The 25988-nt window shown below is 53.4% G+C and overlaps 7 protein-coding genes across 8 annotated transcripts; 5 read left to right on the forward strand and 2 right to left on the reverse strand.

Annotated features, from left to right (window-relative positions):
- Nucleotides 1-2619: 2619 nt before the first annotated feature.
- LOC113566501 (circadian clock-controlled protein) lies at nucleotides 2620-3817 on the forward strand. Its single transcript, XM_026992395.1, has 5 exons — nucleotides 2620-2725; nucleotides 2873-2965; nucleotides 3031-3184; nucleotides 3251-3534; nucleotides 3618-3817. Exons 1-5 carry the CDS (start codon nucleotides 2620-2622, stop codon nucleotides 3815-3817), a joined length of 837 nt encoding a protein of 278 aa, XP_026848196.1.
- Nucleotides 3818-10703: 6886 nt separating this feature from the next.
- Nucleotides 10704-11397, reverse strand: LOC113566502. Its single transcript, XM_026992396.1, has 2 exons — nucleotides 11302-11397; nucleotides 10704-11210 (listed from the first exon to the last, which is right to left on the reverse strand). The coding sequence occupies exons 1-2, from the start codon at nucleotides 11395-11397 to the stop codon at nucleotides 10704-10706; spliced, it is 603 nt and encodes a 200-aa protein (XP_026848197.1).
- Nucleotides 11398-11715: 318 nt separating this feature from the next.
- On the forward strand, nucleotides 11716-12501 carry LOC6603432. Its single transcript, XM_002028374.1, has 3 exons — nucleotides 11716-11781; nucleotides 11858-12172; nucleotides 12286-12501. The coding sequence occupies exons 1-3, from the start codon at nucleotides 11716-11718 to the stop codon at nucleotides 12499-12501; spliced, it is 597 nt and encodes a 198-aa protein (XP_002028410.1).
- A 3950-nt stretch (nucleotides 12502-16451) lies between these two features.
- Nucleotides 16452-18125, reverse strand: LOC6603430 (protein new-glue 2). 2 transcript variants are annotated; one of them, XM_026992361.1, is made up of 2 exons: nucleotides 17843-18125; nucleotides 16452-16585 (listed from the first exon to the last, which is right to left on the reverse strand). In XM_026992361.1, exons 1-2 carry the CDS (start codon nucleotides 18123-18125, stop codon nucleotides 16452-16454), a joined length of 417 nt encoding a protein of 138 aa, XP_026848162.1. The 2 variants fall into 2 exon arrangements, with proteins under 2 accessions (XP_026848162.1, XP_002028408.2); XM_002028372.2 differs by lacking the exon at nucleotides 16452-16585 and having other exon boundaries at nucleotides 17699-18125.
- Nucleotides 18126-18444: 319 nt separating this feature from the next.
- LOC6603429 (UPF0619 GPI-anchored membrane protein C1322.10) lies at nucleotides 18445-18858 on the forward strand. The gene has a single exon (XM_002028371.1). It carries the CDS (start codon nucleotides 18445-18447, stop codon nucleotides 18856-18858), a length of 414 nt encoding a protein of 137 aa, XP_002028407.1.
- A 2289-nt stretch (nucleotides 18859-21147) lies between these two features.
- LOC113566497 (protein new-glue 2-like) lies at nucleotides 21148-21635 on the forward strand. The gene has a single exon (XM_026992363.1). It carries the CDS (start codon nucleotides 21148-21150, stop codon nucleotides 21547-21549), a length of 402 nt encoding a protein of 133 aa, XP_026848164.1. The 3' UTR covers nucleotides 21550-21635.
- Nucleotides 21636-22401: 766 nt separating this feature from the next.
- LOC6603431 (protein new-glue 2) lies at nucleotides 22402-22818 on the forward strand. Its single transcript, XM_002028373.2, has one exon. It carries the CDS (start codon nucleotides 22402-22404, stop codon nucleotides 22816-22818), a length of 417 nt encoding a protein of 138 aa, XP_002028409.2.
- Nucleotides 22819-25988: the final 3170 nt, after the last annotated feature.

The raw sequence follows: 25988 nt of genomic DNA on the forward strand, positions 1-25988 counted from the left end.
CTTGTGCGTATGCGTAATATTTGTGAATATTATTCTCAATTTTTGTTTACTGCTTTCGTAATCAGAAATTTACATATTTGGGCCACTAAAATTAATTATAATGCAGCCGTCTGCAAAAAGGGAGAGCGTGGGGGAGAGAGGTGGAGAGGGGGAGGGCTTACCAGGGCTGGAGAGCCACGTACAAATATTTACCAAAATAAAACACAAAAAGAAAAGCTTGCTGCGGTTTCTTGTGGGGTTTCGGGGGGGGCCGGGGGGGCCCAGTGCAGCCCTGGCATGGGAGAGAGCGAGAGATAAAGTCATGAATACAAAATGTGCCGCAGCTTTTGGTTTTGCGGCTCAGTTGGCAGTTCTTTTGGCCACACCCCCCCCCCAAACACACACACACACCCCCCCACACACACACATACCCTCACACATGGCAAAACTCATTTCATGGGTCAAGAGCTACAATCATCTGAACTATAGAAAGCGACAGAGAGGTTAGAGGAGAGATAGAGAGAAACTGGGCAAAAATTGATTATGGTGGCAGCAACACTGCAATGCCCCCTGCCCCCTGCCCACTGCTCCGCCCCACACAGCATCCGCATGGGATCCACACGGCCGTGGCCAAGCAACTATCATCAAAATCCTATTAGTTGGATCTCTACCGTGCCGTGCCTGGACCTGTGCCTGTGCCCGGCTTTGTCCTTGTCCAGTTGCCTGCATTTTGTCAGCGTTTATTTGGCAAATTAATTCCCCAAAAGGTAAGCCAAACTTGCGATTTGAAACAATCAGCGACCCCCCTCGGCCCCCTCACACGCAACTTCCGAGTCCTTTTGTCCTTTTTCTGTCCAGCTGCAGCTGTTGTTTGCCCCCAACGGCCACAGGAGAGAGTCCAGGGCAGACAAAGGGGGCTTCGCAGGGGCTAAGGCTGGCCCCCCCTCGAAAGGGCTGGCGACTACGCTACTGGGAAGAAAGCAAAGCAAAGGACGGACACACACACACACAGACACACTCACACATATACAATTTGTGACAATTCCTTTTTGCGGATTAATATTTGCTCTGTCTCTGGTCCCAGGTCCCCGGTCCCCCGGTCCCCGGTCCCCTGCCCTCTCACCGGTTGCGCCTTTATTTGTCTCGCTGCCCTTTTCCTGTTTCCTGCCCTTTTCCCCCCCACCCCCCACTTCATGCAAATTAACTTGGAGAATTTTTTGGGCAACTCTGGGGAAGCCCCAAAGAATCTCTCTCGCTTTCTCTCGCCCTCTCTTCGAGATAATTATTTGTGATGTTGTGCTCATTGTTTTAGGACTTAATTATGCCTTTGTCCGCCTCTGTCCGCCCCAGTCCGCCCCTGTCCGTCCCTGACCGCCCCTGGCTGCCCCTGTCCCCGTCCCTGGCCGCCTCTGTCGGCCCCTGACCGCCTCTGTCCACCCCTGTCCGTCCCTGTCCGCCCAAGTCCGTCCCTGTCCGCCCCTGTACGCCCCTGTCCGCCCCTGTCCGCCCCTGACCGCCCTTGTCCGCCCTTGGCCGTCCCTGTCCGCCTCTGTCCGCCCCTGTCCGCCTCTGTCCGCCCCAGTCCGCCCCTGTCCGCCTCTGTCCGCTCCACTGGTCTAATGATTATTACGGCGGATAAGCCAAATGGGTTTACTTTCATATTTTTAAGTTCTGCCCCCCTCCCCCTCCACAAAGGGACGCCACCTGAAGGGGGGAGAGAAATCGCATTTAATTTGATTTTCCCTCGATGGGGCTTTCGGTGTTTCGGACTTTCGGAATCCATCAATGCAATAACTTAATTTATGAAATGAGCGCAATAAATCAGTTTCTTTGGCCAAGAACTTCACTTAGTTGATTGCCCCTTAAAAAACGCACGAGACACGAGGCACGAGGCACGAGGCATGGGGCATGGGGCAATGAAAAATTGCTGACTTCTTGCAAGGAGTTTCCCCCCACTTTTCCAGGGGGTGGGGGCGCGGGGTGGGGGGCACACACAACTGACAGCTATCCTGATATATGGGGGCCATAGAGACTTGTTTCTTGTTCGTTTCTTGTTTCTTGTTTCTCCTTCGGTCCTAAGACCTCCGTTGACGGACAGTAATTCCCTTTGCAGGGGGACGGGCGGGACGGCAGACTTCCACCTGCGGTGTCCAGATGTTTGTCCACGCGATGTTGCAACAACCAGCCGGTCGGCCAAGTGTCAACATTCGTTTCGTTTCCCCACACAGCGATCCGATACGATACGATACGATACGATACGATGCAAGCGATCGATCGATGACGAAACGCCAGTGGAAACTGTGGAAACTGCCGCAGCAAGTGCTCAACAACTATCGTACTACTGTTCTCTTGGCAGCCAGCAGATTGGCCAACAAGCCAGCAGGCCAACAAGCCAACAAGCCAACAGGCCAACAACTGCAGACGCTATGGCTATGGCTATGGGATTGCGAAATTTTCGCAAGCCACTCAAATCAAGTTTCGTTTGAACGAAAGCCGCGCTCAAAATATGGAAATCGAAATCGAAATTGGGCTTTTCATTCAGTTCATTTTCAGTTTTCATTTGCAGTCCGCTGGAGCTGGTCGACATTGGGCCCCAGGCACTGGACACAGGCGGTTCCTCGAATCTTGAACGCGTAAACGATGAGTGTGCCCTCGGAACGTGGATGGTCTTGGCTGGTGGCTGGGCTGGGCTTGGCCTTGGCCGTTTCCCTGGTTCGAGGAGACGATGGGTTTCTCACAGAGCCGCGTAAGTGTAGAGAGCAGAGACCCTACTCTAGGGTCCCCGTGCCCCGGAGATCCCGGCCCCTGGCCAACAAAATATTGCACCACTAAACCGGATCTCTGTTTCTCTGGCTTCTCGCCGTGTCTCCTTAAACCGAATATCGAACCGCAGCAGATTACATCAAGGAGTGTAGGATAGCCGATAGGAACTTTGTCAACTGCTCGACCCAGAGCATCCAGCAGCTCTTCGACAAGCTCAACGACGGTGAGTAGCCCAGCCCAGGTGTCTGTAGATCGCCATCCCCATCGCCATTTGGATACCCTTCGCAGGCATACCCGGCCTCACGAGCATCAAGAGCTTCGATCCGTTCCACCTGAACCGCATCCGGATCTCGCAGGGCAACAGCAACGCGATCAATCTCAAAGTGGAGCTGGCGAATGTCAAGATCGTGGGCTTCGGCCACACCCATGTCCTGGAGAGCCAGTAAGTCACCAGCCAGTAAGCCACCACCATTGGGGACACCCGATTGACCCTCTTCCATCCCTTCAGGGTCTTCAAGAAGGACTACAGCTGGAAGACAACCTTCACGCTGCCGGTGATGAAGCTCAAGGGCGACTACAGCCTGTTCGGGCGCATTCTGCTCATCCCCTTGAATGGGCGGGGCCAGGTGTTCCTCGACGCCGACAACATGACGGTGACGATGCACACCAAGACGCGACTGTACTCGAAGGGGGGCTTCACCTTCTACAACGTGACCAACTGCCGCGTGGACTTCAAGATGGATGGCCTCCGGTCGTACTTCTCCAATCTGTTCAACGGCAACAAGCAGTTGGGTGAGTGCGATCCGTTCCGTGCCCCTGTGCCCCCTGTGCCCCCCGTGCCCCCTCTTGATATGTTGCCCTTTTCTTTGCCGCAGAGGACAGCACCAACAAGTTCTTCAACGACAACTGGCGCATGCTGGCCGATGCCCTCTACACGGTGATCACCCAGACCATCGAGGACATTCTGCTGGACGTCCTCAAGAAGATATTCCACTACATTCCAGCCAACTTCTTTGTGAGCGACATTCCAACGCCCGAGCAGCTCTACGGCAAGGCCAAGCCGAAGCCCAAATGAAAGACTGGGGATCTGGGAGCGGTGGAGGGAAGGAGGGAGAGGGAGTGGCAGTGGGAGTGGGAAAATCGGGAAAGGTAAATCTTTAGTCGAGTCAATAATAAAGTGTGCGACAAAACAACAGCTCAGGAGAACCCTTTAACCTACCAGCAGCAAACAGGGCTACACACACACACACTGCTGTCCTTCGCTCCTGCTCTCCTCTCGAAGGCATTAGTGTCCTTCAACTGTTGCCTTAGTGGCCGCATAGAAGTCCCAGACACTGTCCGGCCCGGCTCGGACCGCTGAAATATATCAGGATGGACGTCAGCAGAAGCTAGTCAATGCAGCCCCCCTCAGACGTCCCGTGCAACAAACGACTGCATTCTGCAAATAGAGCCATAAACAAAGGGGATTGGGGATGGAGGGATGGGGGATTGGGGGGATTGGGGGGATGGTGGGTAACCGCACATATGCCAAAGTCAAAACCGGAACCGGAAACGCGACCAGAAATAAAGGCGGAGCCGCGTGTTCAAATTAATTGCCGCAAACAGACCCCAGACCCCAAATTAATTTACATTTTTTATGCAGGTTTTCCAGTCCCTTTTTTTTGTTTGTTGTATGCCCTGTAGAAGCAGGGTATATGGGTTACCCCAGCGAAAAGGGAAGAGGGTAGGTCTTTAGTCGAGTCCATGGCTGGAGATTGGAGCCAAACGTGGGGTGTGGCGCCTCACAAGCCATCCGAATCGTTTCGAGGGTATCCTTCAGTCGAAATCTACCCGCAGAGCCCTCGCACTCCTTTGGTTTGGGGCATCATTGGCTTTTTGAAGCCTGCCAATAATTTGTTGCAACTGCTGTTGTGGCAGATGCCACAATTAAAACGTTTGGCGCAGCGGCCCAGCCATTACAAATGCCAAACAATTAGTTTAAATTTAATGCGCAATGCGTTTTCGGCCTTTTAGTTGCAACATTCTGCGGTTTGCGGCGGCCCCTCCCCTCCCCACCCCTCCGCTGCGCCTCTTTTTCTCGCAAGCGACAAATCTCGTGCGTGATTGCAATAAATTCGCAGCGTTCTGGGCCCAAAAGACAGCCCCGAAAATGCAGTCGGAGCACCCAAGGTAAACAGACAATAGCACGGGCAGCAGGGAGGGGGACAGAGGTGGATCCCCAGCAGACAATGGGAGAGCAGGAAAAACCAAAAGACAAACACAAAAAGGAAAAACTATCCCCGGAGCGGAGGGCAGCGAGGCAGCGAGGCAGGGAGGCAGGGAGGCAGGGCATTGCGGAAACAGTCCCCGAAAGTATTTCAATATTCCCAGCCAATGTTGTTCAATATTTGCTGTGGCTGTGCCTGTGCCCCAGCCAGTGCCACATATGCATGCCCCCCCGCCAAGCCCCCCACTCGACGGGGGGCCCACGTGCTTTGTGTTGGCTCGGCCTCGGGTCCCGCCTAAAAGTATGCTGCGACTTTTAAAGCCCAACACCCCAAAGGCGCGCCTTTAATTTACACCTTTTTTGAAGAGTGTTTCAAAACGTTTCGGCACACTGCTTGGGGGTTTTCCAGCCGCTTGGATTCATAACATATTTTTCACCATTTTCTAAAAGGGGCCTAACTGGGCTAAAAGGGGCTAAAAGAGGCTCTAAATAGTCTCAAATCTGGACTAAAAACGGTTCAAAATCGATTCCAATTGTATTTGTAATTTTGTAAAATATTTCTTGATGAATTTCGAACATTTTGGACCTAGGAAAAGGTAAAACATTCCTATTTATAGCAAGTTATAGACTTCCAGTCCCTCATGTATCCCCTTTCAACGAGTTTGAGCCACGATTGAAGGCCGCTTTGGGTGTTTAGAACCCACTGATATCGCATTTACTGCCCCTTGAGGTTTATTCGGGGGCGAAAAAGTTCGTCAACAAAGTGCAACGAACAGTGGACTCCGGGCCTTTCGGCCCGCACTTGACTAATGGCCCAATTAGATGCCATAAATTAAATATTTAATTATAATGTCCAGTGCCGTTGGCCAATTAATTAATACATAATTTCAAATTAAATGCTGTCACTGCACGAGGGTTAATTCAGGAGAGCATCGAGAGCATGGCGAGCATCCTGCAGAGCACAGCAGAGCAGGGAAAAATGTGTCCCACTGGAGTGCCAGGAGTGCCAGGAGTGCATGAACTTTAAAGCCCGAATAATACGAATTTATGGCCAAATAATTGCAATCTCATTAGGACACTCGGCCGGCAAACCGAAACACGGACATGACACGGACACCGAGCGGTCCGAGTGGTCCGGGTGGTCCGGGTGGTCCGAGAGGTCCGAGCGGGCCAATTTGCCGTGTGTTAAAATAAATATTCGCATTTTGTGAAATATTTAACAATAATTGAGCGTAAAATAATCGCCCAGCACCGCCCTCGATGGAGATAAAGCCCCCTCTGCAGCCACATTCAACGACATGCATCCCGGGGTCCGGGTCCGGGTCCGGCTCTGGCTCCGGCCGGAGTGCGTTAATTGCAGTTGCCGTTGCACAGGACACGGATTGCGGCGACAGCGACAATTGTAATTAAATAGACACCACAAATGCACCCCCTGCCCCCGGTCCCTGGCCCCCTGCCCCCTGCCCCCGGCCACCGGACAGCTGTGGAGCCCATGGCATCTGTGGTGCGTTCAATGGGAATTCCCAGATAAAGATATTATTTCGGGGGGAATACATTCGATTAGGGGATATAGATACCATATTATTGGATGCATCGCGAACCACTAGGAGTTTAGAAATCTGTGGAATTTTGGAAGCCATTCAGATCCCATAGAGAATTAGGAGAAAATATATAACTAATCGAATAATTGAGGATATTTAAAAAATATATTTTTATAGCTTTTTCCAAGGCGGGCAAACCCTCGAGGGATGCATGAAACTTGTTTTTAGAAATGCCAGACTTTCCCCTAGAATTCGCAAATATTCACTTTCCATCCGATTCCGCCCACTGTGCCCCGGAGGCTGTTCATTTATTGGAAATTATTGAGTTGTTGGCATTAATTTTAGCACACACATAGGTGGAAAATAGTGGAGCCCATTGGGGCTGCGGTTCGCTGGCAATTTTCGAGCGTTTAATGAGCTCTTCCACGTTAATGGGAATCTCGTAAAAATAAACAACATTTCGAGCCAGAGCCCAGGCCCGAGCCCCAGGGCCATTAGGCGGAATTTTCGGTCATTGTCATTGGATGAATTGGACCTATCATCGCACCCCCCCCCCCCTCAAAGCCCGCCGCCGCCCCCCCGTCGAGAGCTCCATCAATATTCAGCCAGTTTTCCGGCTTATTTGCACAAATTTTGTTGACACACACAGACAGAGAGGCGGAGAGAGGAGGATCTGCCCAATCGGGAAGGGAACAAACAATCAGGGAATGGCAGGAGCTTAGCAGACTTCCGCAGGAGCAGGGGGAGGAGGAGGTGGAGGAGCGGCAGCCAGAGGCAGTGGCAACGCTTTACAAGATTTTATTTACACCTTCTGCGAAAATGTTTACACTTCAACAGACAGCGGCAATAAGCGAGGAGTCCGCTCCAGGACCAGGACCTCCCCCCAGCCCGAAATGAGCAATATGTAAACCTCCAGGACGCCAAAGGCAGGGCCCCCCAAACAATTGAAAGTGGATTTCCACCTGGGAACAAAAAAAAATAAAAGAAACGACTCAAACGGCAAGGAGCCACCACCACGAATCCTCGCACAAAAAGAATCCCCTTAGCCGCTGGAAAAAAATACGGAAAATGCCAACGTGGCCTGCATAATGCGAGGAACTAGAACTAGGAGAGGAGAGGAGAGGGGAGGGGAGGGGGCTATGGAGGATGGAGGGGGAGCCTTGTCATAGCGTAAATTTATGTAAAAATTTGTAGCAATTGCAATAAGTTGGTCGACAAGGAGGACGTCGCTGACGACGCCGCTGACGACGCCGCCGGCGGCGAGCAGGAACAAATAAATTCTTTCGATTCTAGTCAGTTTTTTTATGCGGAAAGAGGGGGGCCCCACTTCTGGGTTTCCATCGGGGTATAACTTTATTTTAAATGCATTAAAACTTTAGCAAAAACTGATTACCAAATGCCTGCCTCGCCCGATTATTTGCCAAGCCCTTCATGATGTCTGAGCCGAGAGCCCGGCACAGAGCCCGGCAGAGAGCCCGGCACAGAGCCAATAATGTACAAGACAAAGATGCCAAAAGACTGTGAAAATTAACTCTCAGCTGGCAAAATGCTTCAAAGTGCAAATATTGGGCTCGGTCTGGGGCCCTTTGACTGGCGTCGCAGCCCCCCCCTCCCCGCCAAGAGAAAGGAGGTCCGAAGATGGGGATACCCTAGACGGTTGTTCCAGCATTCCCCCGGGGGAATGTCATGCCTGGCAACTGTGGCATTACTGCCTCGAAAGTGCATCCTCCATGCCCCTTGAAAGAGTATTAAAAGCCTGAGATTTCATCTGTTACTCGCTGTCGTCGACTGTTATTTTTGGCAATCTGTTTGTTTGCCGATTGTCTGTCTGTCAGTTATGCCGGGTCCCCATCCCCATCCCCATCCCCGCCCCTCCATGTCCACGGCCTGATTTAATAAGAATTCATTTCTTTTCGGCTGGGCCCGCCCTTTTCCTTCGTTGCAATTAACATAATTTTTGTAAGTGGATTTTCATAGTTGAACAAACTCCGGCTTCGGCTTCGGCTTCGGCTACGGCTACGGCTACGGCTCCGACTCCGGCTCGCGGCATTTGCAAAAACTTTAAATTTCAATTCACTCAAGCTCGCGAAAAACACAAAAAAAAAGAGAAGAGTGGGAGAGAAACTTTTGGCAAAGCCATTGAACCCGACAATCAAGAAACTCGGAGCCATCCATCTATCCGTCCGTCCGTCCATCCGTCCATCCGTCCGATATGGCGACCGGAGAGACTTCAAATATAGTTTAACACCCTTTCGCCTTTCTTTTTGGCCTGGCCCCGCGCGGGGCCACCATTTGCATTCCAATTGAAGTTTGATTTCGACTGCAGATCGGAGACGGAGCGAATGCAAATTTTTTGGGAGCGGGGGGGGGGGATTTCTAACCCAAAGAACCGCCGCTTTCGGGGTTAAGGTCTTGCCGGAATCTTCAATTGAAATGTAGAAAGCGTCGTCGCCAGCGACAGCGCTGGGAAGAAGACCTGTGATATAATCTAGGGGGCAGTTCAACGAACCCTGCCCCACCCGCCCATCCGCCCCATCATAACTGGGAGTGGTGGTCTATCATCCATAACTGGGCCGTGAATCCATAACCCAACCCACAGTCGGCGGCTCATCAATATTCTTCCTTCCCTTGGGTTCGATTTGCATATATCTAACCCAATTTCTAGGTTTTCTTCGAGCTCTTCGCACTCTTCGGACTGCCGCGAGTCGTTTTATTATCTCACATAATTTATTTGCCGGTTATTCCAGCAGCAGAACTATTTAAATGCAATTTGGAAACGGATTTTGGCCCGGGTCTATCGGGTTTTATGCGAGCACCTGATTGGAATCGAAGAGTGCCAAAGAGTGGCCCAATCCCCAATCCCCAATCCCCAATCAATCTGCGACAATGTGACAATAATAATTGATAACCTTATAGCCGAAAAAAACGCGACAACTCGATTGCATTTCATTTACAGCCAGCAGGCAACAGGCAATGGAATAAATTCAATAAAAGTCACTCAAATGTCGATAATTGAATGCGTATACAACAGAAGAAACAGAAACAGAAACAGAACGGAACGAAACGTACAAAAATTAACATTTTTATATAACAAATTTAATTTCGGACAATTCAAGCGAAACGATAATTGCATAAATTTACAGCCAGCCCCCCGTCCCCCTCCCGTGGACGGAAGGACACTGCGAAAGTTGGAACAACAGACACATAAACGGGTGGACGGGATGGACGGAATGGACATCCATATCCATTATTCAAAGTAACACTCGGAGAGCCGAGACACGGCTGAAGCAATTACGATCAGGCCCCGGCTTCGGTCCCGAAATGATATAGGGGTAGCTCTGTGCAGGGAGAGAGAGAACGCTCCTCAAAGGAGCCGCCAGCCTCTAAGTTATTGCACTTTTCTACGCGAGATTTATCGCCCTCGCAACGAGGCCGGGCCTTAGATATATAGATGGGGTAAAAAACCAAGTATTTGGCTACCGGAATGACTCATGGAGTGGCGCTGTCAACGACTCTCAAACGCGGGTGCGATGTGCAGTGCATCCTTAATTACAGGCGGGGCTGGGGACGGAGGGGGGTGCCCTGTCTCTATCTCTTAGATATCTACAAGTTTTTGTGCCAAGTTCCGTAGGCTCTGGTTACGTGGCTATTCGGGATCTGCTTATGAATATGAGACCTGACTATTGCCGACTCTCGCCGTCTGACATGTGTGTGGGTGCCATGTGGGGGATGGGGGGTGGGGGGTGGCGGGTGGTGTCTCCACTCGAGCAGTTCCTACCTAAATCATTGTCGTCTGTTGCTCATCAGGTGCACCCATCCTCTGGTGCCCCTCCGCCCCCCCCCCCCCCCCTCTGGTGCCATTATCATCGTCATCAATTGCGCTGCCTCCGCCGACGGCTGCCTGCAGACAGCTTGTCACCGTCGTCGTCGTCGTCGTCGTCGTCGTTGGGCAAACATGCGAATTTCGCAGTCGAGCAGGCAAACACGTGACGAGATGGAGAGAAGCCTCTGGGATGGAATGGGATGCGGATGATGGTGGTGGGGGGAGGGGGGAATGGGGAGCAGCACAAGGCGACAATGACGACGTCAATCGTGCGACAAAAGGCATTTTGCATACTAAACTACAGACAGTCTGGGGTTCTGGGGTTTGGGTTCTCGTGTCTTTATTGGAGGAAGCTCTCTCCCTGTCTCTCTCTCGCTGTCTCTCTCTCTTCTCAGCCTAGGCTGAACCTCTTGAGATTGTCGAATCCCTTGGACTTGTCGATGCGCCCATAGATGGTGGTCCGCGAGAGCATCTCGTTCTTGGGCCTGAGGATGAGGACGACCAGCTTGAAGTTTGCCTCGGGCAGGAAGCTGGGCAGCGTCTCCTCGTCCACCCTGTAGCCGCGGAGGCTGTAGGTGCCGCTCCGGACGGGGCACTCCTTGAAGAAGCTGCCGTGCTTGAGCAGGTCGTCGTAGAGGAGCCGCACCAGGGGATCCGAGCTGCGCTGCTTCATCATCTTGCAGAAGTTCACGGTTCGGTTGATCAGCGTCGAGTAGTTGCCCGTGTCCGTCTCCAGGGCCACGTTGATCTGCAGCTGGACGTCCGGCAGGTCCGCGTGTGTGGTCACGTCCACGCTGATCCTCGAGTCGCCCGAGTCGTTGTGCAGCTGCACGTTCAGGTCCACGACTTTGCCGTTGGCCTCGTACTCCACGCCCGTGAGGATCACCTTGAAAGAACGCTGTCGCGGTTGGGGGGGGGAGGTGGGGAGGGTCATTTAGTCGGTGCTGCAGAGTGTTTCCTCATCCCCCCGCACGGCCCGGGGAACTCACCCAGGCGCCCGTCATGGGGCCAAGCACCAAGAGTAGCAGCACCGGGGAGTACCAGCACCAGCTCGAGCTTCGGTTTAGCGTGGGCACCACACGCATCTTGTTTCAATTTACCCACTGGGGGGACACTGGGACACTTTTGCAATTAGCCGCCACTTATATATTCCGGCAATTGGGCGATTAGTCAGGCCTCAATGGAGGGCAAAGCGGTGCAGGCATTAGCCAGCCCCCAAATCGATCCAATCGGTGGCCACGGGGAATTAGGTCAACTAAATGGAGGTGGATATGGACTTTGCAAACGCACTGAGGCCTGCCCGATCGAAATCGAAATCACTTGGACCATTAGCAGCCTGGATCGGCTATAAAAGGCGGGCCAGCCGCTGAGAAGAGCCAGTGAAGTCCACGAGCTGGTCCATCATGTTACCGAAGACTCTAGTTGTGGTGCAAGTCCTGCTGGCCATCTGCCACGGCTCCCTGGCCGAGGTGAGTGCTCCGTTTGGGCCTTCAAGCCGGTTCTAATCCCCACTTCTGCCCTCCTCCACTCCGCGCACCATTCCAGAAAATGATGCGGCCCAAATTCAAGGAGATCAAAATCTGGAGCGACGAGAAGTTCGTCAGCCACAAGGTGGTGTACGACAACAGCGATCCGCACCTGAACTTCTCGATGGAGGTGCACCAGGAGCTGAAGGACGTCGACATCCACCTGGAGGTGCGCATCACCAACAAGGTGGACTCCCACTACACGACCACCCTGGTGACCACCCTCAACGTGTGCCGCATCCTGGGCTTCGCGAACCAGTCGCCCGTGGGCCGCTTTGTGCACGGCTTCATCCGGGAGTTCGGCCACATCATCGACAACTGCCCCATCGCCAAGGTGAGTGCCGCATCCACAGAGAGTCCCCGTCTCACGGCCAGGCCACGTTCCAGGGCCGGTACAAGCTGCATCGCAAACTCCACCCCCACTCACTCCGCACTCGTCACTTACAGGGCGCGTACTTCATCAACAAGTTCTGGTGGCCCGAGGACCCGACCACCGCCATGCTGCCGGAGCTCGAGTTCGACATCATCTGGCAGGCCCATCTGCTGGACGCCGCCAAGAAGCGCACTCTCATAATGGACGATCACTTCACCGGGGAGTTCAACGTCCAGGACGTGAACAACCTCAAGCCTGGCATATTCGCCATGCTGCCCAAGACCGTCTAGGAGCGGTGCCTCCTCAATGGTGATCCCCCGCCGCCGCCGCCCCCTTCCCGGGATCGTGTCTCATGTCTCAATGGTATTTTTCGTGTTTTTTTTTCTCTCTCTCTATCTCTATCTCTCCCTCTCACTCACTTTCATGTTAGCCGCAGCAAAAGCAAATAAAATTGTTTACCAACAACAAGAGCAGGTCTCCTAAAAGTATCGCCCGGCGGGAGGGCCCTGGTGGGGGCCTGGTGGGGGCCTGGTGGGGACCTGGTGGTGTTCCCCTAAAATCTGTCTATCCATCAGTGTCATCTTCTATTAGATTTGTCATATTTTTGGGCATTTGAAACGTTCGTTCGGCGTGACACTCGACATTTGCATGGTTTTTGGCGCCGCATCCACAAATTGAATTAAAATGGAGCGCCATCCCGGGTGCCCCGGGTGCCCCGAGCCCCGAGCCCCGGATGAAAACAAAAGGCCCACAAAAGGTCCAAATATCATCGAATTATTATTCAATATATTCGCAATGAAATGTTTGCCAATTGTGTGTTTGTGTCCGTCGTGTTTATTGTGATCCGGCGTTGACGGTGACAGTTTTTAAAAACGCTTTTGGCCATTTGAAGGTGGCCCCAGCTCTCGGGGGGCTCTCGGGTGTTTTATGATTTATGGGTGGGGGGACTGGAGACTGGGGACTGGGGACTGGCTGACTGGATTCACTGAGGAAGCAATAAAGCGACTGTAACAATGCCAACGGAATGCTAACAAGTTGCCACTGATTGCCAATCACAATTTCAATTTCAATTACCGCGCATAATGGGCCTCGAAAAGGGGCAACGGAATACAAGCAGCACAAATCTCTCGACAAATCTGCAAGCCCCCTTGCCCGCCCCCCCTGGACCACAAAGGGAAATAGGGTGGTGGGGCGGGGTAAAAAAAAGGTGCAAAAAGGTGAATTTCATTGTGCTAAGCCCTCGAAAATGCCCCAATCCGATCCACACACACACAATGCATTTGTTTTCACTTTGTTGAACTTGGGGAAAACTTTTTCAACGGCCAAGAAAAAGTTGAGGGGTCAAGCCAACGGCCATTTAAGCTCCATTAGACAGGCACACAAAGCCACACCCCTCCGCACCCCCCGCCCCCCGCCACGCAGTCGTGGGCCAGCTGCTCTCCACCCACCGACACCCCCACGGAGGCACCCCAAAAGGGTTCTTCCGATTGCAGTAAATCTTGAAAAATTGCCATTCAATGCAAACATTTTGAAAACATTCATCAATAAGTTGGCTACGACTTGGGAGCCACCACCCCCCGACCCACCCTCATCCCCCGCCCCCCCCCCAGGCAATGAACATTTCTCTAATGTGGCGTTAAGGTCTCTGCAACGACAGGCAGATTTCTCCCGGTGGAAGGACCACTTGGCAGCCTCACACATATGCCACATGCCACATGCCACAGGCCAGCCAGCCAGCCAGCCAGCCAGCCAGCCAGCACGACTTGCATCCCAGCCAGCCAGCCAGCCAGCCTGCCAGCCAGTCAAATCTGTCCATTTGGCTAATAAATCCTTGAGCAGCTTATTGAGCAACGTCTGCGCATAAATATTATGGCTGCCAACTGGTCGTGGACGGGGACGGGGACGAGGACGGGTCCGCAGTGGAGCTCCGCAAGGACGCGGACCTATTCACTTGAATACATCCCTCCGTCTGTGCAGCCCTCCCCGCTCCCCCCCCTCTGGCATTAAAGCTCGCCTGGCCACCCCTCGAACGTGTTAAATAAAACTCTATCCAAGGAACGAATACCCTTGGAGCACCCGGAGTCCAACTGCTTTCGCCAGAGGTTTGTTTTCCACAAATAAAATGTGGCCAAATCGGAGGGGACTCCGGCTCCTACCCCCCCGAAAGGAGCGTCCCAGGATTTGACGGGCATTCATCCAGGACTCCGGCTCTGGGTGCTCTTCCCCGCTCTGGCTCTGGAATTCTTGAGCTGACATTGGATTTTGGTTGACTGTCGTGTTGGTATGCCTGCGTCCAGGACACACTCCTCGCACCTCCTCCTAGTATGCCTGCGTCCAGGACACACTCCTCGCACCTCCTCCTAGTATGCCTGCAGCTGTTGTTGTTGTTGTTGTTGATTTCTTAAGTCCACTCGCTGCACTAAAAGGATATGCAAATTGTTTGAATAGCAAAGGACATGCTAAACAATCTCAGAGCCTCGAGCTCCAAACGGGGAGGGTGGGGGGTGGTTGGGGGGTAAAGAAGACATATATTTGATTCTTTTCTGTTATTTTTTTGTTGGTTTTCTTTTGGTCATTGCATGCCATTCGTTGTTGCGCATTAAGTTGTAGCTACAAGGATACAGGACATTCAGGACATTCAGGACGCTCACATATCCCCTCGGCCGCAGAGGAAATTTTCGTTTTATTTCGTTGTATTTCACACTCCCTGGGTATAAATCACAGAGCCTCATGTTATTCGGCAGAACATTCGAAGAGACTCCCCCCTCCACCCCACTACCAGGGACTGGTGTCTCCCCCCTGCTGTGGGTTTATTGAATTAGTTGATTATGGGCCAGGGACAGAGACAGGGACCAGGGACCAGGACATTTTGGGGCTATAAATCTCCTGTTTTGCAGGCTTACTCAACACGGCTCCAATCTCACTTAAATCTCGAAACAAGGCCAATTCCGTGTTGCGGTGCAGTGGTACAGGTATCCGGGACATCGGGCTTAGGCCCGGCACAAGTCTCAAAGGTTAACCTCATCGAGGCCGATGCCTGCTCTCGATTCTAATAACTGTCTCCGCGAGAAGGGCGAGAAGAAGCTCCCTCCCTCCCTCCTTACCCGTGTTCCTGGGGTGTGAGAGTACCGAAACTAGGGGAAGACACTCGTCAGAGGTTGAGTGCTCTTTTTTCCCTACTTAGAGGTGGCTAAGAGGTCTGCAAGGTCTGTCAACAATCAGGGATCTCAGCTCCCTTTTAGTGGCTCGAGGCCGCAGTCACCTCCTCAGTGGCTTTGTGGCAGGCAAATCTGATCCGAAATTGGTTCCACGGACGAGCTCTTCCGTCGAGCAATTAACGGACACAAAGCCATAAATTTGCCTTGGAATACTATGGCAACTGTGGCTCCGACTAAATCCCTTAACCCTAATCTTGAATCGATTCGCAGTGGCACGAGGCGGCGCTCCACTCCAGCTATTCATATCCGCTTTTTCTTCGATTCCCCACACAATGGGGCCAAATGCGAAATCATTTTCCTTTTTCCATTTTCTCTTTCAGGGGGGCCCCAGGGGGCGCGGGGGGGTGTCGCACGCGGACGAGGACGAGGACGAGCAAGATGATGAAGTGCCGTCGCCAAACCGCATCTTTTATACATTTATACACACAGAATTTGTATACGTATCGCAGATACTCGTACAAGTACCCCCCTCCCCAGGCCCCTCCCCTTCGGCAGCTGCATATTTATGCACAGTTCAAAGATCAAAATGAATATTTTATTTGATTTGATTCCTGGCTGCGGCTCACTGGCTCACTGCCACTCTCTTTTGGCTACAAGGAAAGCATTTTTAAGCGCTCAATCCCGGGCACAATAAACTCCTGGGAGAGGGCCAATTGTCTGCCAGCCCAGGATTGAGGATTGAGGATTGATGATTGAGGATTGCGGGGTTGCGGGGATGCGGGGATGCCACATCTGTGCTCCCGACTGATTGAATGCGAACTATGTAAATGTGCGTGGGGGCGGCCCGCGATGGAGCTGGAGATGGAGATGTGTTTAAGCGCTGATAAAGTGCCCCAAAGAGCCAAAGAGCCAGTGCCGGCAGGGCTTATAGGATGATGCGCCGGAAGGCACCCAGGGAACCCGCACCACAAATCCCCCAAGCGGACAAGACTTAAAGGACACTTCTCTTTAAAGGCATCTTGGGCTTTATTTATGTATTAGCTTCCGCCCCCTCGCTGGCCGAGGGCTCCTCCCGCCACCGCCTAGCCGCTGAGCTGGCTGATCAGCCGGCGCTGCCGCTCGTACAGCTGCAGCATGCGGCGCCTCCTGCGCTCCTGGCGCTGCCTCCTCAGCTGGCGACGACGACGAATGAAGGCGCGTCTGCGACGCCTGGCCGCTGCCGAGCCCGAGCTCGAGCCCGAGGATCCCGAGGATCCCGAGGAGGAGGACGACGCCGTGGTCGTGTCCGAGGTCGAGGAGGCCACAGTGGTGGTGGCGGTGGAGGGAGCGACTGTTGTGGTGGCAGTGGACGTCGCGGCGGTGGTGCTGGTGGCCGAGGAGCTGGTGGTGGTGCTGCTGCTGGTGGAGGCCACGGTGGTGGAGGTGCCTGTGGCACCACCCTCCCGGGCCAGCAGGAAGCAGCCGAGGACCGCGAGGAGGAGAACGAATGAGAAGCGCATGGTGAGGTGCTGTGTGTCTGATCTGGCGATCTGTGGCGGCTTTTATACCAGATCTTGCCCAGAAGAAGGCCCCCACTCCGAGAATTCCGCCCGATTCAATCGGCAAACACCACGGTTGACCCTCGGAGGTGTTTGCGCAGCTTCTCGATTGACATTGGTCTCGGTACACACAACAAGCAGTTCTTTTGGCGGCTCGCGAGTGGGTCGCGTGTGGGATTAGTGGTCTGTTGGGGCAGAACCCATTCTGAGGGGCTATAGGCTCTAGGCGGGCAAATACTTCCTGCAACGTGGATCGGTGGGTGGATCGACGGATGGGTGGATGCATTTACACGGACAGATATTCGAGGGTGGTGCCCATCGGTACGGCAACAGACCGACAAGACGCTTCATGGGGAACTAGTCAAGGACGAGTCTTTCAGGCTATTGTAATGCTCCAATCATTATCCAACGTTTCTAATGGCAATTTTCATACGCAAGGTGATCTGCTATCCCCCATAGAACCCGTGATAATGCCTCTCCTGGAGATGTACTGAAGATGGTCCCGATCTTCAAGGGAACCATCGGTACACCTACAGGATGTGGACTTCCCAAACGGGCTCTATGCACAGTACAGTCTCTGCCCTCCCTTCAGTGAATAATCAACCGAATCCCATAGATCGGGGATCGGGGATCGGGGATCGGTGGGTCCCACTCCCAGCCCCAGTCCCAGTCCCAGAGATGGATTTTGGATGTAAAGGAGGGCGCATCGGAATACATTTTCAAAATACTCGTATATTCAATTTTTTCATATTTCAGCGGTGCTTAAAGGTAAGTGTTTCAAGAGTGGGCGATCTCTCGGATGCGTCTCTGAGCTGCCGCTTATCCTTGGAGCTGGTTGATCACGCGGCGCTGGTTCTGGATGCGGTTGCGGAGCCTCTGGGTCTGGCGCTGCCTCTGGCGCTCGCGGCGCTGGCGCTGACGGGCCAGACGACGACGCAGGCGTCTGCGGCGCCTGGCCGCTGCCGAGCCCGACGATCCCGAGGTGGAGGAGGCTGTCGTCGTGTCCGAGGTCGAGGAGGCAACGGTGGTGGTGGCGGTGGAGGGAGCGACTGTTGTGGTGGCAGTGGACGTCGCGGCGGTGGTGCTGGTGGCCGAGGAGCTGGTGGTGGTGGTGCTGCTGGTGGAGGCCACGGTGGTGGTGGTGCCTGTGGCACCACCCTCCCGGGCCAGCAGGAAGCAGCCGAGGACCGCGAGGAGGAGAACGAATGAGAAGCGCATGGTGAGGTGCTGTGCTTGATTCTGGCCCCGCGTGGGGCTTTTATACTGATCTCGGGCCCCAGAAAGCCGTGTAACCATTTGGCTCGACATTGTGTAAATATTTTTGTTTGCCCCACTTCGTATCTGGAGAACGTCAATGCTGGAAATACCCAAAACAGAGGTTGGCTAAGACTTGGAGAGAATCGACTCTGTGCTCATGGATGGCGGATTATGTGCATGATCTGATGGTGGCGCTGTAATCATCAATGGAGGTCTGCTTCCGGGAAGGATTTGGCTTAAAAGGCTTTGCATTTTGGGAATCTGGACAAACGACTCGGCGATGCGTCTCACGTTGGTTCTGCTTCTTGGCCTCCTCGGCTGCCTGCTCCTCTCCCAGCGGGTAGGCTGCGAGGGAACGGACACCTCCACCGAGTCGTCGACGGACAGCACCACAGTCGGGGCGACGGAGAGTGCGGCGAGCAGCACTGCTGGTCCCGCCACTGGCGCCTCCACTGGTTCGACGACTGCCAGCCCCTCCAGCGCATCGGAGACCACAGAGGCGTCGGCGACCACAGAGGCGTCGGACTCGAGCTCGGTGACAACCTCCGCCTCCGCCAGCGCGGCTGCCAGGCGGCGCAGGATCCAGGCACGTCGGCGACGAGCGCGCTTGGCCCGCCAGCGCCGCAGGAGGCAGGCCCAGAAGCGCCGCCAGCAGCAGCGAAGGAGGCAGCAGCGCCGCAACCGTCGGGGATAGGCGAGGATATTTTTCAGACCAAAGAACTTTCGGAATTCACTGAGATCCTATCGGGACGTAGAACGCAAATAAAGAACATTTCAAAAATGTATTCAACATCTTATAATGACTCCCAAAACGAAATTTTCGGCTACAGGGATATCTGTTATTGATTTTTGGTCAATTGATAGTCGAAAAATAGAGCCACAAGCAATAGAGCCATGGAACACTTGAATCTACGAAATGAAGAGGATTTAATCCACCAAAAACTCCAAAGGAAGGTACTGCAGTACTCGTGTCCCGCAACTTGGAAGATACAGGGATAAACTGTTTAGATACAGATCCGATAATTGTGTAAATAGGATTCCCCTCGATCCGAGTAATCATTCAGAGGCGAAGCTGATTTTCCACCGACTCTTAGCGCAGGGAATATTCCCACTGCCTGTAAAATGGTGAAACATCCACGCAGCGATGACACCGCGATTCATAGTCGCTCCAGATTCCCACCTAAGACTATCCCTCCATCCAGTGACCGTGGGAGATGGCTTGGTACCTCCGGAACGAGAACATCCACAGAGACCTGAACCTCAAAGTCGTAGAAGATGAGATAGCAGGACAAAAGGCAAGACATCAAGCAAGGTTCGCATCCCAATCCAAAGCCAAATCGCCCTTGAAAGATTACTACTCCAAAGCCCAATTGAAAAGGAAGGTTAGGTTAGGTAGAGGTGGCTGCCAGGCTCGCTTGGAGATTGATACCGCTTGGGATCATTCCCTTCCTGCAAGTGAGACTTCATGTCAGCAGTTGTCCCAGCCAGATGCTCTTATAAAGTTTGCGATCTTCGTAGGACATAACGTAGACATCTCCGAGATGTCGTTTCTTCTGCTGAGAGCCGGACAGGAGCAGAACAGGCGTTCCACTGTCTCCTCCTCGTCCTCGTCCTCGTCTCTGCAGCTGCGGCAGAAATCATTGTGTGGGGCACCCAGCCTGTTTGCCAGTCTCCTGTGAGGGAACTTATGACTGCGCTACATCTTTCCCTGCCTAGTTTGCAGAGCTCTGGGGTGCGCTTCTTGTCTATGGTCGGCCATGTTTGCCGAGTTGTGTGACAACGTGACCCTATTTGCCACTTTTCGTCTGTCAGTCGCTTGTATTACTCTTTTCTGATGAGCCATAGGCATAAAAATATCCTCCTTATTTTGGAGAAGGGGGGTCGTAGTACCCGCTCTGCAGTTGCCCTCGATGTCCCGGTGGCCTGGGACCCAAATGAGGCAGAGCCTCCCTGATGGCTGTAACTTCCGCTTGGAAGACGCTACAGCGATCCGGAAGCCTGAAAGATTGCCTTATGTTTAGCTGTTCAGAGCATATTCCTCCTCCGACCCTGCCGTCCAGCTTCGAGCCATCCGTAAAGATGCTGGGCCTAGGAGTCCCTCGAGCCATTCGTCTCTGTGAGGGATGATGATGCTGAATGGAGTATCCGTGTACTCCCTTGGCACTTGATAGTCCGTTCTTGCTGAGACAATGTTGTTTTTATTTAGTATGGATGGGTGACCTACGTATATGTGCTGAGGTACCCATTGTTCAGAGTCTGCCCGCTCTTTGCCTGCAAGGTCAAGGCTCTGGAGGCATAGCATGGCGTTTAGCGCATCATTTGGTGTACTTCGAAGAGCTCCACTGACGCAGAGGGCGGCTGTTCGTTTAACTTTGCCCAGCTAATTGGTGGCCACCTCACAGTAACTCCTTAGAATGATATAGTTCTGACTATTACCAGATATATAATTGAAAAATAAATTGGAATAAGATTCGATGCTTGTTTTTAGTCTCTTTTCAAATGTCTAAAAAACTAAAAGGAACATAGGCCACGATCTTAGGAGGAGTCTTATGAGAATTCTTCTTAGGTCTTAGGAATACAAATAGTACAAATAGTCCAGGGTTTTCTCCTGTTTAAATCTGCCATTAATTAATGAATCTGTCTATCGTGAACGACAAAGAAGTCAAAGACTTATCCACAGTGCTGCGCATATTCTGCTGACGACTGAAACGCGACTGCTTCTTCCTCTTCCCAAAGCGTATTTTTCCAACCATTTGAACGGTTACAATAATACATTGTGATCTCCACCTAAGCTAACACCCAGAGCCCAGTATTTGGCTAAATAAAGAAACCAATGTCGGCCGACAAGCTGTGCACACATTGCCGAATTCCAATATTAAAACAGTGGAACTATCGCTTGATTACAACAATTACGAAGCCCAACGCAGACGACTGCCGGTATAAAAGCCCCACGCGGGGCCAGAATCAAGCACAGCACCTCACCATGCGCTTCTCATTCGTTCTCCTCCTCGCGGTCCTCGGCTGCTTCCTGCTGGCCCGGGAGGGTGGTGCCACAGGCACCACCACCACCGTGGCCTCCACCAGCAGCACCACCACCACCAGCTCCTCGGCCACCAGCACCACCGCCGCGACGTCCACTGCCACCACAACAGTCGCTCCCTCCACCGCCACCACCACCGTTGCCTCCTCGACCTCGGACACGACCACGGCGTCGTCCTCCTCCTCGGGATCTTCGGGCTCGGCAGCGGCCAGGCGCCGCAGACGCCTGCGTCGTCGTCTGGCCCGTCAGCGCCAGCGCCGCGAGCGCCAGAGGCAGCGCCAGACCCAGAGGCTCCGCAACCGCATCCAGAACCAGCGCCGCGTGATCAACCAGCTCCAAGGATAAGCGGCAGCTCGGAGACGCATCCGAGAGATCGCCCACTCTTGAAACACTTACCTTTAAGCACCGCTGAAATATGAAAAAATTGAATATACGAGTATTTTGAAAATGTATTCCGATGCGCCCTCCTTTACATCCAAAATCCATCTCTGGGACTGGGGCTGGGAGTGGGACCCACCGATCCCCGATCCCCGATCCCCGATCTATGGGATTCGGTTGATTATTCACTGAAGGGAGGGCAGAGACTGTACTGTGCATAGCGCCCGTTTGGGAAGTCCACATCCTGTAGGTGTACCGATGGTTCCCTTGAAGATCGGGACCATCTTCAGTACATCTCCAGGAGAGGCATTATCACGGGTTCTATGGGGGATAGCAGATCACCTTGCGTATGACAATTGCCATTAGAAACGTTGGATAATGATTGGAGCATTACAATAGCCTGAAAGACTCGTCCTTGACTAGTTCCCCATGAAGCGTCTTGTCGGTCTGTTGCCGTACCGATGGGCACCACCCTCGAATATCTGTCCGTGTAAATGCATCCACCCATCCGTCGATCCACCCACCGATCCACGTTGCAGGAAGTATTTGCCCGCCTAGAGCCTATAGCCCCTCAGAATGGGTTCTGCCCCAACAGACCACTAATCCCACACGCGACCCACTCGCGAGCCGCCAAAAGAACTGCTTGTTGGGTGTACCGAGACCAATGTCAATCGAGAAGCTGCGCAAACACCTCCGAGGGTCAACCGTGGTGTTTGCCGATTGAATCGGGCGGAATTCTCGGAGTGGGGGCCTTCTTCTGGGCAAGATCTGGTATAAAAGCCGCCACAGATCGCCAGATCAGACACACAGCACCTCACCATGCGCTTCTCATTCGTTCTCCTCCTCGCGGTCCTCGGCTGCTTCCTGCTGGCCCGGGAGGGTGGTGCGACAGGCACCTCCACCACCGTGGCCTCCACCAGCAGCAGCACCACCACCAGCTCCTCGGCCACCAGCACCACCGCCGCGACGTCCACTGCCACCACAACAGTCGCTCCCTCCACCGCCACCACCACTGTGGCCTCCTCGACCTCGGACACGACCACGGCGTCGTCCTCCTCCTCGGGATCCTCGGGATCCTCGGGCTCGAGCTCGGGCTCGGCAGCGGCCAGGCGTCGCAGACGCGCCTTCATTCGTCGTCGTCGCCAGCTGAGGAGGCAGCGCCAGGAGCGCAGGAGGCGCCGCATGCTGCAGCTGTACGAGCGGCAGCGCCGGCTGATCAGCCAGCTCAGCGGCTAGGCGTGCGAAGAGGTCTCGTCCTGGGAGCAGCAGCAGGCATAAGCAGAATTTCAGAATAAAATAGCAAAACAATTCAAGAGCCATCAGTTTGGAGCAATTTTTCGTGAAAGGCTTGGATGGGGGATGTGGGGGTGGGGAGGGGTGGGAAACGAAATGAAAATGCAAACGAAAGGGTTCGCCTGGCTGTGGGGTTTGCGGCTCTGCTGGCATCCTTGGGGTCTGGCCCCGTTTCGAGGCGCAAATCCATCAAAGCGGAGGCTGTGGCGCATTTCTCACGCTTCGGTGGAGCTCTGCAACTCTGAAATTGGCACAAAGGCGGACAGACGGCGGGACGGCGGGACGGCGGGACGGCGGATACAGACAGGATGTCGGGATGCCTACACAGTCTCCGGCTCCGCCTCCTGCTCCGAGACTGAGGCGAAAGTTTTCGCCTGCAGCGTTGGCAAAAAAACTTTTCCAGCCGCCGTCGCCACCGACGCCGACGTCGACGCTGACGCCGCTGAGGCTGAGGCTGCATAAAATTTGTGTCCAAATATGATTTCTATGCTCTCGCACTGGCACTGGCTTTAAGAATCTCTATCCGGGGCGGGGGGGGGGATGCCCCGATCTCGTCCTGCGGCTGACGCCTAAATGCGCCTAAATGAAATTTTTGCTAGTTGGCTCAAAACTTTTGCCGCTGCACCTTTGTCGAGCGAAAAGTTTGTTTCAAGTTCTGTTTCTGTGAGTCCTGTGCCAAAGCCTGTGGGCGGTGTGTGGGCGTGGCGGGGGCACAACTTTTATAATTATTTGATTTGGCAAATAGCAAAGGGCAAAGGGCAGATGGGCAGAGGGGTAGGGGGGTAGGGGTTGGGGGCTGGCTTCGATATATTTTCGAGGGTTTGAAAAGATTTTTTCCGGCACAAAGAAAACGGACACGGAGGCACCCGATACAGCGATGAAGAGACAGAAACATCTGTAAAGAGAGAGCGGAGTTCTCCAGATGATCTTGGAAGGGGTAGAGGGCCCCAAACTCTGTGGATATCAGTTCTCCGAACATTAAAGAGCGACACAAAGAGCACTGCTGTGCAAACAAGTCATGTGTGCTTTACCTGTTCACTCAATTCGAATTTCGAACGAGTCTGGCCACAATCGAGCAGTAGAACCGAGACACTTGGCCCCACAAGAATGTCGTACATCCAGCTGCTGCTGCTGCTGCTCTCCGGCCTGGTCTTTCTCGAGTGCACCGCCGGAGGCTCGGTGGGGACCCCGCCAATGCTGCGCTGGGAGACGAGCTTGATTGGCGAGCGCAGGAGGAATGCCACGGCCCCGCAACGGACCTCGAAGCTGAAGCCATGGGATTGCACTTCCGTCCTCATATTCTTCTTCTCCACCTACATCATGTATCTGGCGGCGGTTCTGTTCTGAGAACTAACATATTTGGTGGCATTTGTGGCTTGAAATCTGAGTAAAATGGCTCCACCAATGGCTCCACCTGTTTAACATATTTAAAGCATACGGGATCCCTACTCCGAAGGCCATGTGCTGGCCATATGCTAAGTGACCCTCCCCGGGGTGCAAGCTCTCCGACTCCGTACGGACGAACGGAGACGATGGCTTCGCTGTTGCTTTCGTCAACTGCAACATAATTTATGACGCTTTCATTAAAAGCGACAACCGAGACACACGCCCACACACAATCACGGGGCTTGGTAACAAATGTCCAAAGGAGTTGTGCCCCAGTCGATGGAGTGGCGGCTGTGGCCGGGCCGGGCCGGGCCGAAAAGACAAGCCTCGTTGGGGGGAACTACCGAGTTCCGTGTGCCAGACAGTTGTCACAGAGAAGCAAAAACACATCAACCGGCTGGAAGGGGGAGCCCCAGCCCCAGCACCAGCACCAGCCCCAGCACCAGCCCCAGAGAACCAGAACGTTGCCGACATTTCACCCCGAACGGTGTCAATTTTTTAATGTCAAGCGTTTAACTGGCATACCGTTGCGCACACACACACACGGGAGCCCATTCCTAGACAGAGTCCTTCCGTCGCGCTTTGACATAATTAAAGGCCATTAATCACGTGTGCTGATTCAACAACGCCCACTCTTTCTGTCTCCCTGCTACGGGGATAGTGGGGAGGGGAGGGCAGGGCATTGGGGCAGGAGACCCGTGTGACCCCTCATAGGGTTAATAAAGCCACTTGAGCCTCGAGTCGGCTCGGCTCGGCTCGGCGCGGGTCGGAGATCAGGTCGGAGGCGCATTTAAATTTACCGAAAACCCGACCAAGACACGGCACTGATGCTGCTCCATCTGCAGCACCAGCTCCAGCTCCAGCTCCAGCTCCTGCCACAAAATTTGTCCGACCGGACAAATTCTTTTTTCACATGCTCTCCGCTTCGCTGGTTATTCCCTTGCCTTTTTTCCGGAGATGCCCTCTGCTTCTTTTTGTTGTGCTTTTTATGCTGCAGCATTTTGGCGTCAATTAACGTTCTTTGTTGTGGCGTTACATTGGACACATTTTGGTGGAGGTGTCCAGCGCCGGACCCAGAGCCGGAGCCGGAGCCGGAGTCATGGCCATAGCCCCGTACACGATGCACAGATACACCGCGTAGATTGGAAATGTCGCGTGGATGTGTTGCGCTTCATTGCGCCTCAGTTTGTGGTGATTCCCCAACAATTATGGGCCAGTCCAGTGCGACAATGCAATGCCCTGCACACTGATTGACGCTCGACTCGAGACACGGGCGGCACAGGCGAGAACAACATACATGCGTGTGCATGACAAGGTTTTTTATTTGATTTTATTATTAGAAACGAGGCCCCACGAGAAAACAATATGCATTGCGTGTGCATGATAAGGTCTGTTATTTGTTTTATTATTAGAAATTTCCAAAAATCTATCCTCCGCTGCTGAGGTACCAAATGACCGTATTTTTCATAGAGCAACTCCCGCCAGACGACCCAAACAGAGATACACCCGAAAGGATATCCCCTGCATGCCGTTGCTGGCGGCGCTGGCGCTTATATAGACTTATAGTCTCGCATATTGACCACGAGACGAAGGGGCGTGGGGCGTGGGGCGTGGGGCGGGGGGCGACACCTTTGCCCCGCCCACTGGGGGATTGATTTTTAACGAGCATGGACTCTCGATGCGCCATCAATTCTTTTCGGTTTTGTTTTTTTTTCGCTCGCCTTTTT

The sequence above is a fragment of the Drosophila persimilis genome, unplaced genomic scaffold (assembly GCF_003286085.1).
Source record: "Drosophila persimilis strain 14011-0111.01,24,50 unplaced genomic scaffold, DperRS2 tig00000732-arrow-arrow-pilon, whole genome shotgun sequence".
Classification (NCBI taxonomy): domain Eukaryota; kingdom Metazoa; phylum Arthropoda; class Insecta; order Diptera; family Drosophilidae; genus Drosophila; species Drosophila persimilis.

Coding starts and splice junctions, on each gene's coding strand:
- LOC113566501 (XM_026992395.1), top strand. CDS start 2,620: ATGAGTGTGCCCTCGGAACGTGGATGGTCTTGGCTGGTGGCTGGGCTG. Junction 2,726..2,872: donor TGGGTTTCTCACAGAGCCGC/GTAAGTGTAGAG, acceptor ATCGAACCGCAG/CAGATTACATCAAGGAGTGT. Junction 3,535..3,617: donor CAACGGCAACAAGCAGTTGG/GTGAGTGCGATC, acceptor TCTTTGCCGCAG/AGGACAGCACCAACAAGTTC.
- LOC113566502 (XM_026992396.1), bottom strand. CDS start 11,397: ATGCGTGTGGTGCCCACGCTAAACCGAAGCTCGAGCTGGTGCTGGTAC. Junction 11,211..11,301: donor GCCCCATGACGGGCGCCTGG/GTGAGTTCCCCG, acceptor CAACCGCGACAG/CGTTCTTTCAAGGTGATCCT.
- LOC6603432 (XM_002028374.1), top strand. CDS start 11,716: ATGTTACCGAAGACTCTAGTTGTGGTGCAAGTCCTGCTGGCCATCTGC. Junction 11,782..11,857: donor GCCACGGCTCCCTGGCCGAG/GTGAGTGCTCCG, acceptor GCACCATTCCAG/AAAATGATGCGGCCCAAATT. Junction 12,173..12,285: donor ACAACTGCCCCATCGCCAAG/GTGAGTGCCGCA, acceptor CGTCACTTACAG/GGCGCGTACTTCATCAACAA.
- LOC6603430 (XM_026992361.1), bottom strand. CDS start 18,125: ATGCGCTTCTCATTCGTTCTCCTCCTCGCGGTCCTCGGCTGCTTCCTG. Junction 16,586..17,842: donor CAGGCGCCGCAGACGCCTGC/GTCGTCGTCTGG, acceptor CGGGCTCGGCAG/CGGCCAGGCGTCGCAGACGC.
- LOC6603429 (XM_002028371.1), top strand. CDS start 18,445: ATGCGTCTCACGTTGGTTCTGCTTCTTGGCCTCCTCGGCTGCCTGCTC.
- LOC113566497 (XM_026992363.1), top strand. CDS start 21,148: ATGCGCTTCTCATTCGTTCTCCTCCTCGCGGTCCTCGGCTGCTTCCTG.
- LOC6603431 (XM_002028373.2), top strand. CDS start 22,402: ATGCGCTTCTCATTCGTTCTCCTCCTCGCGGTCCTCGGCTGCTTCCTG.